At 38.9% G+C, this 13,823-nt stretch overlaps 1 protein-coding gene across 2 annotated transcripts in view; it reads left to right on the top strand.

Annotated features, from left to right (window-relative positions):
* atl1 (atlastin GTPase 1) overlaps positions 1-11,975 on the top strand; it is a 29,348-nt gene extending 17,373 nt beyond the window's left edge. For both annotated transcript variants that reach the window (XM_041811987.1, XM_041811985.1), the window contains exons 7-14: positions 522-614; positions 767-905; positions 2,529-2,656; positions 4,464-4,520; positions 5,898-5,969; positions 6,050-6,481; positions 7,118-7,132; positions 9,452-11,975. In XM_041811987.1, coding sequence (XP_041667921.1) covers positions 522-614; positions 767-905; positions 2,529-2,656; positions 4,464-4,520; positions 5,898-5,969; positions 6,050-6,481; positions 7,118-7,132; positions 9,452-9,565 — 1,050 coding nt within the window. In that variant the 3' untranslated portion in view covers positions 9,566-11,975. The remainder of the gene's footprint in view (positions 1-521; positions 615-766; positions 906-2,528; positions 2,657-4,463; positions 4,521-5,897; positions 5,970-6,049; positions 6,482-7,117; positions 7,133-9,451) is intronic.
* The last annotated feature ends 1,848 nt before the right edge of the window (positions 11,976-13,823 follow it).

The raw sequence follows: 13,823 nt of genomic DNA, 5'->3' as shown, positions 1-13,823 counted from the left end.
GTCCTTTATGTCTAGTTTTGGTCATTTTCTTCCTGTTTTGCTGATATCTAGTTTGACATTTCAAAAAAGAACGACATAGAAATGCTACCAAGAAGAATCATTAATAGATCCGCAAAAATAATCTTAATTATTGCACTAAGATGGAGTTTCAGATGATGAAAGACAACAAAAGCTGAGTGTAACTGAAAGATAGAAATGGTATTAATCCATTTTTAAAAACATTTATTGTTTATTTTGTAAACTAGTTTGATTTAAACATGCCAGAATAAAACTTTTAAGCTGTAAATACTTGAAAAAAGTTTCTATAGCAGCTTCTTTTTCATACTGAGGTCTTCCATTTATATTCTTTGTTGTGTTTTCTTTAAATTCGTTGGTTTTATTTTGGATTTTTTGGTAGTTTTTCCTCTTCCATCTTTGGGATAAGACTGTGTTATGGATGTTGCTTGTGTAATTTGTTTGCCTTGAAAACTTCCTGTAAAATGTTATTTGAAAAGTCTAAGTGGTACCTTTTTCCTCCTTAGTCGATGATCTTCCTGGTCCGAGACTGGAGCTTCCCGTATGAGTTTACGTACGGACAGGAGGGAGGAATGAAGTTCCTGGAGAAGAGACTGAAGGTTGGTTATCATACAAATACCTGAGGCTGGATGTCTGCTCTGTTTCAATCCTCTACAGCTGTTTTTCTCTGCTGCTGACACAAAATAAACATGTGAAACCAAAGCAGCCTTTTGTCTTAAACGTCCCTGATTTGTTCGTTTTTGTGGTTTAGATCTCAGAGAATCAGCACGAAGAGCTGCAGAACGTCCGTAAACACATCCACTCATGCTTCACTAACATCTCCTGTTTCCTGATGCCGCATCCCGGCCTCAAGGTGGCCACGAACCCGCACTTTGATGGAAGAATTAAAGGTGTTACCTCAGTCTTATACAGTAGTTTACACAGATATACAGCCTAAACTATTTCATAATGCATCAAGTCCTAACTGATAGATAAATCTGATTTAAGAGTCAAATTAGATGTGAATATTTCCATCTGGCTAACTTGTGTATGAGCAGATGTCTGCTTTAGCATTTTACTTTTTGACTGTAGAAAAAACAACTAAGGTCACTGGGTTGTTTCATATCAGTGATACTCAACCTGTGGCTCTGGAGCCACATGTGGCTCTTTTGTGATTATTTGTGGCTCTTTTATGTCTTAATTCTAAATATTATTCCCCAAGAAAACCTTTAAAAAGGGGAAACTTGTTTCCCCCTTTTCACCATTTTTTGCCACTTTTCATCCATTTAAGCTGCCTTTTGCCATTAAATACCTCCCTTTTCCCTACTTTTATCCCCATTTTTGACACCTTTTTCCTACTTTTTCCCAATTTTTTCCACCACTTTTATTCCATTTTTGCCCTTTTTCACAGTTTTTTTCTCCCCATTTTCAACCACTCAGTTCACCTTTTGTAATTAAATACCACTTTTTTTCTAACAATGCTCATTTAAACCACTTCTTTTTGCCACTTTTATCCCATTTTTGCCCATTTTAGCCACTTTTTGCCATTAAATACTACTTTGTCTCTACTTTTTGCCCATTTTTTGCAACTTTTTTCCAATTTTTGCCAATTTAAGCTACCTTTTGCCATTAAATACTACTTTTTTCCTACTTTTTACCCATTTTTTCCACCACTTTTATCCCATTTTTGCCCTTTTTCACAATTTTTTTCTCCCCATTTTCAACCACTCAGTTCACCTTTTGTTATTAAATACCACTTTTTTCTAACAATGCCCATTTAAACCACTTCTTTTTGCCACTTTCTTCCCAATTTTTGCCCATTTTAGCTACCTTTTGCCATTAAATACTACTTTGTCTCTACTTTTTTGCCCATTTTGCCACTTTTTTTTCCAATTTTTGCCACTTTTATTCCATTTTTGTCCATTTAAGCTACCTTTTGCCATTAAATACTACTTTTTTCCTACTTTTTACCCATTTTTTCCTTTTTTATCCCATTTTTGCCCTTATCACAGTTTTTTGGCCATTTTCACTCACCTTATTTACATTTTGCCATTAAATACCATTTGTTTCCTGTTTTTTGCCCATTTTAATCACATTTCACTTTTTTTGCCGCTTTTGGACCATTTTTCTGCTACCTGTAAGTCATTTTTTTTGTCACTTTTCACCCATTTTTGCTACTTTCTGACCCCTTTCCTTCCAATTTGTGCCCATTTTCACCCATTTTTGCTGCTTTTCGACCATTTTTGCCACTTTTAACTTATAACTACATGCTGTTTTTGCCACTTATCACAGCTTAGATTGTGGCTCTTGCAAAGGTATTTCTCAACAATTTGGCTCTTTATTTACGTAGAGTTGAGTAACACTGTTTTGGATTAAAATATTGGAAAGGTAAAAAGGGCATGAAGAAAGAAAAGAAAACCCTCTTCTTTAAGTGTAAAATGTACCATATAGAATGGTGACACATATTAGCGTATATTATATAACTCAGCTCAGATTTTCCAACTCACCTGGAGTTTTCTCTTGTCTCCATCCAGAGATCGACGGCGAGTTCTTGAACAACCTGAAGGTTCTCGTTCCCTGGCTGCTCAGTCCTCGAAACATCGACGTGAAGGAGATCAACGGCAGCAAGATCACCTGCAGAGGCCTGCTGGAGTACTTCAAGGTCAGAGCGAGTGCTAACGTGAGGCAGACAGACCAACAGGAACGCTCAGCTGCCAGCGTTAACCAGCTTTACGACTTTAAACTTTCGATGTGAGATTGTGGAACCCCTCCAAAAAAGTCGGGGTTCCTTTTCCAAAAAAAAAAGGGAGAGTTACAAAAATACAAAACAAGCAACAGTGCAGTGCAATGATTAGTAAAGCAATAACAAGAAAACAAACATACAAAAAGGGGTTAAAAATAAAGCATGGTATTCTTCACACTGTGCAGCTGCTGCATCTTAAAATTAATGCCCATGATTTTCACAGGTAATGGTCTTACAGGCCTTATGCAATGAAAAATATCTGCAAACTAAAAGCAGAGTTAAACTGCTTAAATAAGTGAATACAAACAGGTAAAACTAAGTCTGTGATGTGATATATTAGGCCCTGTTGAGTTACTGTAACTTCACAGCTTCATTCTGAGGCTGTTTTAAATATAACCATGGGTAAATGTACCATGAAGCATTGGTAGGCAATTGCAATAGTATCTCTGAACACAAGGCCACTTATGCCTCAAATAAACTCAAGATAAAGTCATTACAAGTGTGGTATATAGGTACGGTATACAATATTTAAAAAAAAAAAAAAGGATTTATCTCAGAAAAAAAAAAGAAATTGTACCACTAAGCTCCACCTGGTCTGGAGAAATGTGCAAATACAGCACTGTGCAGAGATGTAGGGAGTACGCTGCCACCATCAGGCGGGAAGATGGATTGACAAAACCCAGGTCATTCTCTGGATGTCCTTACATATTACCAATAAATAAAAATAACAAAACAACAAAGTCTAGGGTGGAGTAAGGGGAGGATGTGGAGAGACAGGTAATAGGGTTGCCACTGTAGTTTGTTTAAGTGTTTATTATGGCAACATAACATGTTTGGCATCAGGCTCTGACTTCATGCCACACAGATTTTACATACAGAATTGAGGAGTGATAAGATAACAGCTTAAACCCCCAGTCAGAGCCAGCAGGTGGATGCTGGGGTGGAGGAGGGTTGAAAGCGAGAGCACTGTGCAGATCCAGGGCAGAGCAGAAGAGGAGACCGGAAACCTTGCAGCTTAAGTAGACCACTAATTTAGGAGGTTGTGTGACATGTGATTTGATTAAAATGCATGTCCCCAGCCGGCCCATGAGGCCCATGATGAATCCTTAGTGTCCTACGAGTATAAACATATTCACATGACTGTATATTTACATTAGGCCGTGTGAATTAAAAACAGTGAAACAGTTTCAGAAGCAATTATTCCATTTTAGCATTAATCTGAATATGAGGGTGCAACAGGCTTTAAGCTATAAAGGAGGAAGCTGGGGTGGAGGAGGAGAAGCTTAGCCAGCAGCAGCATGGTGCATCAGCATTAATGTAAGCAGGGATTAGAGAGAAGTATGTGTTGACACTTGAACGTTTGCATAATGTGCATAAAATCTCTGCTGCTGGAAAAAATGAATCTATACCAAACTGGTATTTGACACATTTCAAGTAAAAGAAATCTTGCAACTTCAGCAATTTGTAAATTGCAGCAGGCCATATTGTGATTTAATCTAATTTGTGATTAATTGCCCATCTCTAGTCTCCACATTCCTGAAACCACCCCTAACTGTAAGGTTACCATTGAATAATTTTCCATTAATATATTCCTTAAATTAAAGAACTGCATAATGGTGATCTAAAAGAGAACTAGCTTCATGACATAAAAACTTAACAGGCCAGACTGACCACCAGTCTCATGCTCTATCACTTTGTTTTTTAACCATGCTGTTGTTGATTTCAGGCGTACATCAAAATCTATCAGGGCGAGGAGCTACCACATCCAAAGTCCATGCTGCAGGTAATCTTTATTCATTTATTCTAAATCAGTGATACTCAACATGTGGCTCTGGAGCCACATGGGGCTCGTTTGTGACTATTTGTAGCTCTTTGATGTCTACATTTTAAATATTATCCCCCAGAAAACCTTAAAGGCGAACCTTTTTGTTGTTTTTCACAATTTTTTTTGCCACTTTTTGCCCATTAGAGCTACCCTTTTCCATCATATACCACTTGTTTCCTATTTTTTGCCCATTATTGCCACTTTTATCCACTTTTTTCCATTTTTGCCACTTTTTGCCCATTTAAGCTACATTTTGCCATTAAATACCACTTGTTTCCTATTTTTTTGCCCATTTTTGCCTCTTTTTTTGCCATTTTTGCCATTTTTGCCCTTTTTCAACATTTTTCCCCCATATGTTGCCATTATATACCAGTTGTTTCCCTTTTTTTGCCCATTTTTGCCACTTATTTTTCAACTTTTTTCCAATTTTTTGCCCTTTTTCACCACTTTTCACCCATACTACCTTTTACCATCAAATAGCAATTATGTCCTATTTTTTCCCCACTTCTTGCCACTTCTTTTTGCCACTTTTATCCCATTTTTGCCCCTTTTTATATTTTTTTGCCCATTAATGTACCTTTTGCCATCAAATAGCACTTGTGTCCTATTTTTTGCCACTTCTTTTTGCCACTTTTATCCCAGTTTTGCCCCTTTTCACATTTTTTTGCCCATTAAGCTACCTTTTGCCATTAAATAGCACTTGTATGTTATGTTTCCCCAATTCTTGCCATTTCTTTTTGCCACTTTTATCCCATTTTTGCCCTTTTTCACAATTTTTTGCCCATTCAAGGTGCCTTTACCATTAAATACCACTTGTTTCCTATTTTTTTCTCATATTTGCCACTCTTGACTGCTTTTTGCCCCTTTTAGTCAATTTACACTCATTTTTTGCCATGTTTTAGCCGCTTTTGGACCATTTTTTCCACTTGTATCTCGTTTATTTATCACTACTCACTCATTTTTTCTATTTTCTGACCCTTTTCCCCCCTTTCTTGCCCCTTTTCACACATTTTTGCTGCTTTTTGACCATTTTTGCCACCTTTAAATTATCTTTAATGCTACTTAAGCCATTTTTGCTACTATTCACCACTTAGATTGTGGCTCTTGCAGAGATATTTTTCAATAATTTGGCTCTTTGGTTGAACTGGTTTGAGTAACACTGGTCTGGTATAACCACTGTTTTTCATGTACTTTTGTTTCTCCTTTCCCCTGTTTTGTGTGAATATATTTTACCTTTTGTCAAAGTTGTTTTCACTATAAACACTGTCAGGCAGTTTTTTATGTCATTTTAACATTATTGTAGATATTTACGTTATTTTCATTGCTTCCTGTTAGGCCACAGCAGAGGCGAATAATTTGGCAGCAGTTGCAGCAGCGAAGGATCTCTACAACAAGAAGATGGAGGAGGTGTGTCAAAAACCTAAACATGGTCTCAGAATAAACCCCCAAACTTTGCTCCTCCACTGACCCTCTTCTTCCTGCTCCAGGTGTGCGGGGGCGACCGGCCCTTCCTGGCACCCAGCGAGCTGCAGGCCCGTCACAGCACCATCAGGGAGGAGGCGCTGCAGGTGTTTAGGGGCGTGAAGAAGATGGGAGGCGAGGAGTTCAGCCGCCGTTACCTGCAGCAGCTGGAGGGAGAGATCGACGAGGTGTTCGTCCAGTACATCAAGCACAATGACTCCAAGAACATTTTCCACGCCGCCCGCACGCCGGCCACGCTCTTCGTGGTCATCTTTGTCATGTACGTGGCTGCGGGCATCACGGGCTTTGTGGGCGTGGACATCATTGCAAGCTTGTGTAACATGATCCTGGGTCTGGCTCTGATCACGCTCTGCACCTGGGCCTACATCCGATACTCGGGGGAGTACCGAGAGCTCGGCGCCGTCATCGACCAGGTGGCTGGAGCACTGTGGGACCAGGTAACGCAGAAACACATCAGCATCAATGAGTTTTAGCTGTAGATGCCCCGTCATATTAATTATTACTCACCTGGTTTATTTTAGTTCTAATGAATCAGAGAGGCTGTTCAGAAAGATAAACACTACCTCACATGTAAACAAACAGAAAATAAAACATTAGTGAGTAAAAAATTATGATTTGAATAATTTACAAATATAACAGTTTGGTTTCAAAATGCCCTCATTTTCAAGGTATTAAAATGAAAAGAAAAAACATGAAATAAAAATACATTTAAGGTGCAACCGTAAAAAATATTTGATACTTACCTGAAGAGAAAAATAAGTGCTTTATTTTTTTAAAAACTTTGGAAATTCAAATGTTCTAGAAAGGGCATCACAATGGCAGAAAAATAAATTGTATTTATCAAATAATCCCCCCCCCCCCCAAAAAAAAATCCCATTCAGTAAATGTGAACTCTGTACTCTTGTTGGACATTTCCATCAGCACCTCTAGAGGGCGACATTTGTCCTTTAATCAGCAGCAGACAGACTGAACCCTGATCTGTGTGGAACAGAATGAACTGTTTTAATGTTTTATCATTTATCCCTTTCTGCACTAACAGATCTAATGTCTTTTTTCTTTTAATGCTTCTTCAGGGGAGCACAAATGAGGTAAGTGTAAGTGGATTCACGTGCAGGAAATGCAGAGACACTGAATCATAACGCCGGCGTTCATACGTAATGGAGACGGCGTGGAAATAAATAAAATAGAGACATTTTACCACACACTTTTAAAGCCTGATAACACAAATAAAAGCCAGAAAAGTCTCATTTTTTGGGAAATTAAACATCCATTTAACCTTCTACCCAAATACAAAAAGGAAACTTGCCCCAAAAATTTGACATATATGTTTTTTTTGTACCGCATTTGATGCATTAGGCATTTTTGGCAACTGATAATCCACTGGAAGGCATTTTTATAATTTATCAGATTGTATTCAAAAGGTTTTTAAGTAATTTATTGATCATGTTGATTAGATAGAGGTCTCATAAAAGTGTGTATCAAATATGATACCATAGAGCACTGATAATCAACTGGCGGCCTGGGGGCCATATCAGGCCCCCCAAAGCTTCCTGTCCAGCCCCCAAAAGGTCTTTAAATTCAGAAAAGGAGGAAAGGATGATGTGGTTTTAAGACTATCCTTTGGCTTTAAATGTCTGCAGCTGTTAAATGCATCCCCAAAACAATAAATCTCGAAATAGTTTTAGAATGACTTAATATTTGATCTGTTTTTACTGAAATTTGCATTCATAATTAGTAGATATTTTAAAAAAGGGGTTAAGGTTGGCAGAGGTGCTGCAAAAATGATCAGATAAAGTGGTGAAAATGGGTTGGAGAGTAGCAAAAATGGGTGATAAGTGGCAAAATGGGCTGTGGAGTGGCGCAAAGGGACAAACATTTGTAGAAAAGGTTTTGAAAAGAGGTTAAAATTAGGCAAAAAATGGCAAAAGAGGAAAAAAGGGGCAAAAAGTATCAAAAATTGGTTACAAATGATAAAAAATAGTACAGAAGAAGTGATGAAAAGGGGTTATAAAGTGGCAAAAATAGAAGAAAAGTGGCAAAAATGGATAAGAGTGATACAAAAGGGATAAACATGCAGGAAAAGTGTTTTCAATGGGTTAAAAATGGCAAAAATTGTGTTAAAGAAGCAAAAAGTATCAAAAGTGGGTTAAAAGTGGCAAAAATTGGTTTTAAAGTTGCAAAAATTGCTGAAAAAAATGTAATGAAAAGTGGTTAGAAAGTGGCAAAATAGGAGAAAAGTGGCAAAAATGGATAAGAGTGGCACAAAGGGGATAAAACATGCAGGAAAAGTGGGTCAAAAGGTGTTAAAGTCTTGCAAAGAATGGTTTAAAGAGGCAAAAAGTATCAAAAAGGGGTTAAAAGGGGCAAAAATGGGTTAATACTAGTGCTAAATCACAGCTGTGGAGGGCCCATTCTCTGTTGCCCATTCAACCCTGTTGTCAGGCCTGTCTCCTTGTGGCCTGCTGTATTATAGATAATAGGGATAGATCTCACTGGTAATGCCTAAAAATGTCCTATGTTTTGAAAGAAAATATTAATTTTTGTGTATTTGAAAGTCTGGCCCCCAGAGTTCCTGTTGAGACTAAATATGGCCCTTGTGCAGATGTACTCGATGACCCCTGCCATAGACTTTAAGGGATAAAACAGTAAAACTAAAGCATCATCTACAAAGCTTATGAACTCTTTATAAATGGATTAGCAAAGCATTCATAACTGACTCTAACGCCACCCCTTTACTAATGCTTCACTAATGTAATAATACAGCATTTTGTGATTATGAATGAAATTTAAATGTTATTAATTTTATTTTTACTGATGATGTATTAGTATAAGTCTTGTACTCAACTACGTTTTAAAAAGCATCAAGTTCTGAGTAAATAAATGAAGACCAAAAGCCAAAACAAGGAGGTCCAAGCTTTCTGTCACTGACAGGAATCTAGCCAGTAGTTTGGCTTTGATTACATGACAGTCAGTGGAACATCATGAGTAACTGATTCCACATTTCAGCCCTAAAAACCTGCTGCATTTAACGTAAGGTTTAGTCACACCTTATAATAAACAACATGGTGGGAGGTGTGTATTTTCTTGTTTTTATTGCACACTAAGGGAAGATCGTAATTCACCATATTAGCTTTTTGGTTTGCAAAAAGTAGAAACTGAGTACTCTGAGTAAACTCCTGCTTCAGTCATTTTAACCAAAGTTACTTTATTTGAGTACAGTTGATTTGTACGTTCCCTCCTCTGCTTTCAGTAACTATTGAAAGCTTTGATTCTAATTAATGAATGAGTGTTCACATATTCAAAAACCTGCAGACCGTGCCTGTGTTTTTATTCCTTTTTTATGTCTGTTCATTTGTCTGCTTTTGCAAAAATCTAAACTCTCCTGTCTCCTCGTCTCTGCTCCTCAGGCTCTCTACAAGCTGTATAATGTAGCGGCCAATCACAGGCACCTGTACCACCACGCCTTCCCCGGGCCTCGGGTGGAGGAGGAGGCGGAGGAGCAGGACAAGAAGAGGGACTGATGAGAGGAGACGGCAGGGACTTGATGTTGACGGACAGACGAGGAGGGGCTCTGACCCCGCCCCCCCACTTCAAACCCTAATAATAACAGACTGTATAATGTTCATGTCCAGTCGGAGCGCCTCCTCCGGGGGCGCCTGCTTCAAACGACGGATGCCATTCCTCATTGTGTCTCACTTTTCGTCTGAAAATAAATGAATTAACCTTGTACAGACACTCTTCACGCTGCCGGAGGAGACCGCGGCCAATCCAGCCATTCATTTCATATCAGACGGGTTGTTTTCTCCATCATTCAGCACCATTATTTCAGACTATAGGCGGATCTGTGCTCCCTCCCTGCCCCCCTTCATTTGTGACGGTCGTTCTGTTCTTTAGTGCTGTTTATAGGAAATAATATCTAAGACCTGCGATGTTTGAAGCCAAAATATGTACTGTATGTTAAACAAAGACGCGTTTCAAGCATCATCAGCATGGTGAATAGTCAGTGTGTGTCATCTTTAAGCTCTTAAAGCAGGTATACTTTATAAAAAAATGAGTTTTAATGGTTGTGATAAAGTGGTTTTGTGCCATAACTTTCATCCACATGTATGCAGCTTCATGCAGACGCCTTGTGGCACATTTATTCCTTTATATTTCCTTCACTTCAGGGAGTTTCTTTACTTAGAAAGAGAAATAAGTTTACACATTATCCTTCACTCTGCAGGTTTTTGTAAAGACAGTGATGCTCTGTGTGGGTGTGTTTTTCAGGGTAAAGAGAGGTTTCTATTGTGTTGTAGAGTCGGTGGGTGAAACCATTGTTGTATTTTTTTCTCTCGCTGCCTGAATGTTCGAGCAAACCCGAGGAATGTAGCTGTTCTGTGGCCGCCGAGGACTCAAAGCGAGCCGTGACGAGGCGGGGCGCCGGGGCCTGCTCTGCTAAAGGATCCTCATTCCACGTCGCTTCTGTCATCTTCACACGCTTAAGTCGAATCATGTGCGAGGAAAAAAACAAACAGTTGCATGGTGGAAGAGGCCGGGCTGTGACCTTTCTGTGTTTGCTGTGAGAATCCTTCGGCTTAGTCGACTGTTACTGTAAAACTTGTGCTCATTGTTTTTAGCTTTTTCAGCCACAGAGCTCACTGTAAAACGTCTGCTTCACTTTCAGCTGCGGCACTCCAGCGGGTTTTTTTCTGGTCTCTGACGGTACAGGAACTCTGTCATGCATATTTAGCAAGTTTATACTGAGGTTTGACCTCAAGGGTTGGAAATTTAAAGGCACGGCAGCAGAGTGGCTTCTTGAGTCTTCCACAATGTATAATCAGCATCAGTGAGGCCTTCACATCAAGAAACCATCCAGTCCACTTTGAGATCCCTGAGGCTTTTCAAATCACATTTCTTTTTGTTCAAGATTTCATTCATGGATTCAGAGAAGTAGCATTTTGTTTACGTTGTGTTGCATTCTGGGCCAGTATTCACAAAGAATCCTCTCAGAGAGCTCTAAATTTAACTTTCTAACAAGAAGTCCAAGCTAGGCAAGAAGGTTCCTGGTTCAAATCCCCATCAGACTGGTGTTTCTGTGCAAATGCTCCCCCAGTCATGCATGGGCTCTCTCTAGGTACTCCAGCTTCCTCTGGAAGTCTAAAGACACCCTTGACAGGCTGATTGGTGACTCTAAATTGCCCGCAAGTATGACTGTAAAATTTAGTATAGATCAGAGATTCCCAAGGTCCAAAGATCTTAGGAGGCTGATTGGTGACTCTAAATTGCCCGTAGGTATGAACATGAGCATTGGTATGTATCAGAGGTTCCCAACCTGGGCTACTGGGATCCCTGGGAGTGGTGCCAAAGACCTCTAGTGGGGGGCCCGTGGCCCTGTGTGCTCAAATGTCAAAATTAAATGTACAGATTTTTTTTCTTTTTTTAAATCATGATTAGAAATATGATGTCTGGTGGCGTATCCAGAATTAGAAGATTAGTTTTTGGAGATTGTAAAGCTATAAGAAATTTCTGAGTTTAGAAAAAGAAATCACAAATTTATGAGATAAAACTGTAAATTTCCAAGTTTTTGTGGCACAGATGTTCTAGTGTTTAAGGCAGCGTTACTTAACTCTGCTCAACCAAAGAGCCAAATTGTTGAAAAATACCTTTGCTAGAGCCACAATCTAAGAAATGAAAAGTGGCAAAAATGAGTTAAAGTGGCAATAAAAGTAAGTTAAAGGGGGCTGTGGCGCCACATTATGTAATAACGCTGCATTATGTAATGATGTAATACATTTTCAATTCATTGTGTAATAACGCCACATTTTGTAAGCCACTAAGTGGTTAGGGTGAGGGCAAAGTAGTAGGGTATACCCTGGAGCCCATCTGAAGTCCTAGGGTTCAGGTTAGGTGTTTAGTCTAGAGCCCTGAAGGGGGGTTAGGTTTAGACATAAGTCACTAAGCGGTTAGAGTTAGGGCAAGGTAGTTGGATAGGGCATACCTCGGAGCCCACACTAAGTCCTATAGTTAGGGTTATTACATAATGTGGTGTGATTACATAATGTGGCGCTATAGGGGCAAAATGGTCAAAAAGGGTAAAAAGTAGGCATAAACTCCAAAAACTGGGCAAAAACGTGACAAAAATGGGGAGAAAATGGGGCAAAAATGGGCAAAAATAAGTGGCAAAGGTTGGCTTAAAGCAGTAAAAATTAAAAAATGGAAAAGGGGGCAAAAAATTGCAAATAAGGACAATGGAAATATATTGATAAAAATAAAGGTTGACAATTAAAGCCTACTGTAACAGTGTTGGAAACAATCTGATTATTGTGACTTGCAATGGATAATTTCTGAGGTCAAAGGTTCCCTTTTTCAAGGTTTTCTGGGGGAATAATATTTCAAATTAAGACATAAAAGAGCGACAAATCATCACGAAAGAGCCACATTTGGCTCAAGAGCCACGCCACCTTGAGTATCACTGGTTTAAGGTGTGCCCATGAATGCAGACGGCCCGAGTTGAAGTGATCTGTGGCTTCTCTCCTCCACTCTCATCCCTGTTTCCAGCTCTAACCACTGTCCTTCTCTATGAATAAAGGCATAAAATGCCCCAAAATTTCTCTTAAGTAAAGAAATTTCCAAATTTTAAAAGCCATAAATTCTGACCTATTAAACAAACAAACAAACAAAAAATATATATATTTTTTAAAGTCAGAAATTGACATTGTAAAGTAAATATTTTATGAGAAACCAAACTGAAAGGAGTGGTTGGATAGCTCCAGTTTACAGAAATGTCTCTTCTAAGTCAAGCTAATAATGATAATGTGATAATTCTGGACTAAACCCACAAATACTTCCTTATTGATCAGCCCCAGTAAGAAGTATCATTCAATTAGACTGCAGGATTTGTGCAAAAAAACCCAGCTTCATCTGCACTGGTTTTCTTTTGATGCAATCAGCTATTTTTGATTTTATAATCTCCAAATTCCATGTTTTGGTTCACATCAATGTATGAAATTCACATACATTATATATTATAAATGTCCGACTTTTTAAACTTGAAAAATATGATTTTCTTCCTTAAATTTGACACGTCCTTCTAACTTTTTCTCGAGGGGCCCTTCTATGTCGTGGTTATAGTGGATAGTTTATACGTAGATCTTTTGGAAAGAACCTGCTAAGTAAGTCGGCCCATTATGTTTGGGTTCTGTCGATGAAAAGAATAAAATTTGATGTTTAATGTTTTGACCTGGGTCCGGGGGGGCTCAGCTTTTCTTGGATAGGAGTAGGGGGTCCTAAGGAAAAAAAGGTTGGGAACCACTGGAATAGATAATACATGGATGATGTAGGAACATTGTTGGAACAACCTTATGCATGGAAGAGGCAGCAGTTTTTATCTTGATAAGAAGGCATGGTTGACCCTGTTGCTTGGGATATCACATTCTTTTGGAAGCTGTGATTGGTTGATCTGAAAAAAGGAGGGAAAGAAGTGCTGTCCTAAACCTCTTTTCCACCAAACCAGTTCCAGGGCTGATTTAGAGCTGGTGCTTTATCTGGCACCAGTTCTTTGTTTTTACATAGCCAAAGAAGCGGCTAGAAAAAACCCATTCCAGTGTGGCACCAAATCCTTGCTGGTTGTGGGGAAAGAATTAGATCACTTTGGCACCTGCATGCTTCCGTGGATGGAAGATGGGAACCACAAACACCAGTGTTGCCGGGAAAACAAAGACAAATGCTGATATTTACAGGGATTAAATGGCATGACTACCTGGCCAGTTCCAGCCCACAGAAAAGAAAACCGGTCCTCTG

The sequence above is a fragment of the Cheilinus undulatus genome, linkage group 18 (assembly GCF_018320785.1).
Source record: "Cheilinus undulatus linkage group 18, ASM1832078v1, whole genome shotgun sequence".
Classification (NCBI taxonomy): Eukaryota; Metazoa; Chordata; class Actinopteri; order Labriformes; family Labridae; genus Cheilinus; species Cheilinus undulatus.
Note: the sequence above shows the minus strand (reverse complement) of the source record. Positions and strands in the feature narration are given on the sequence as shown.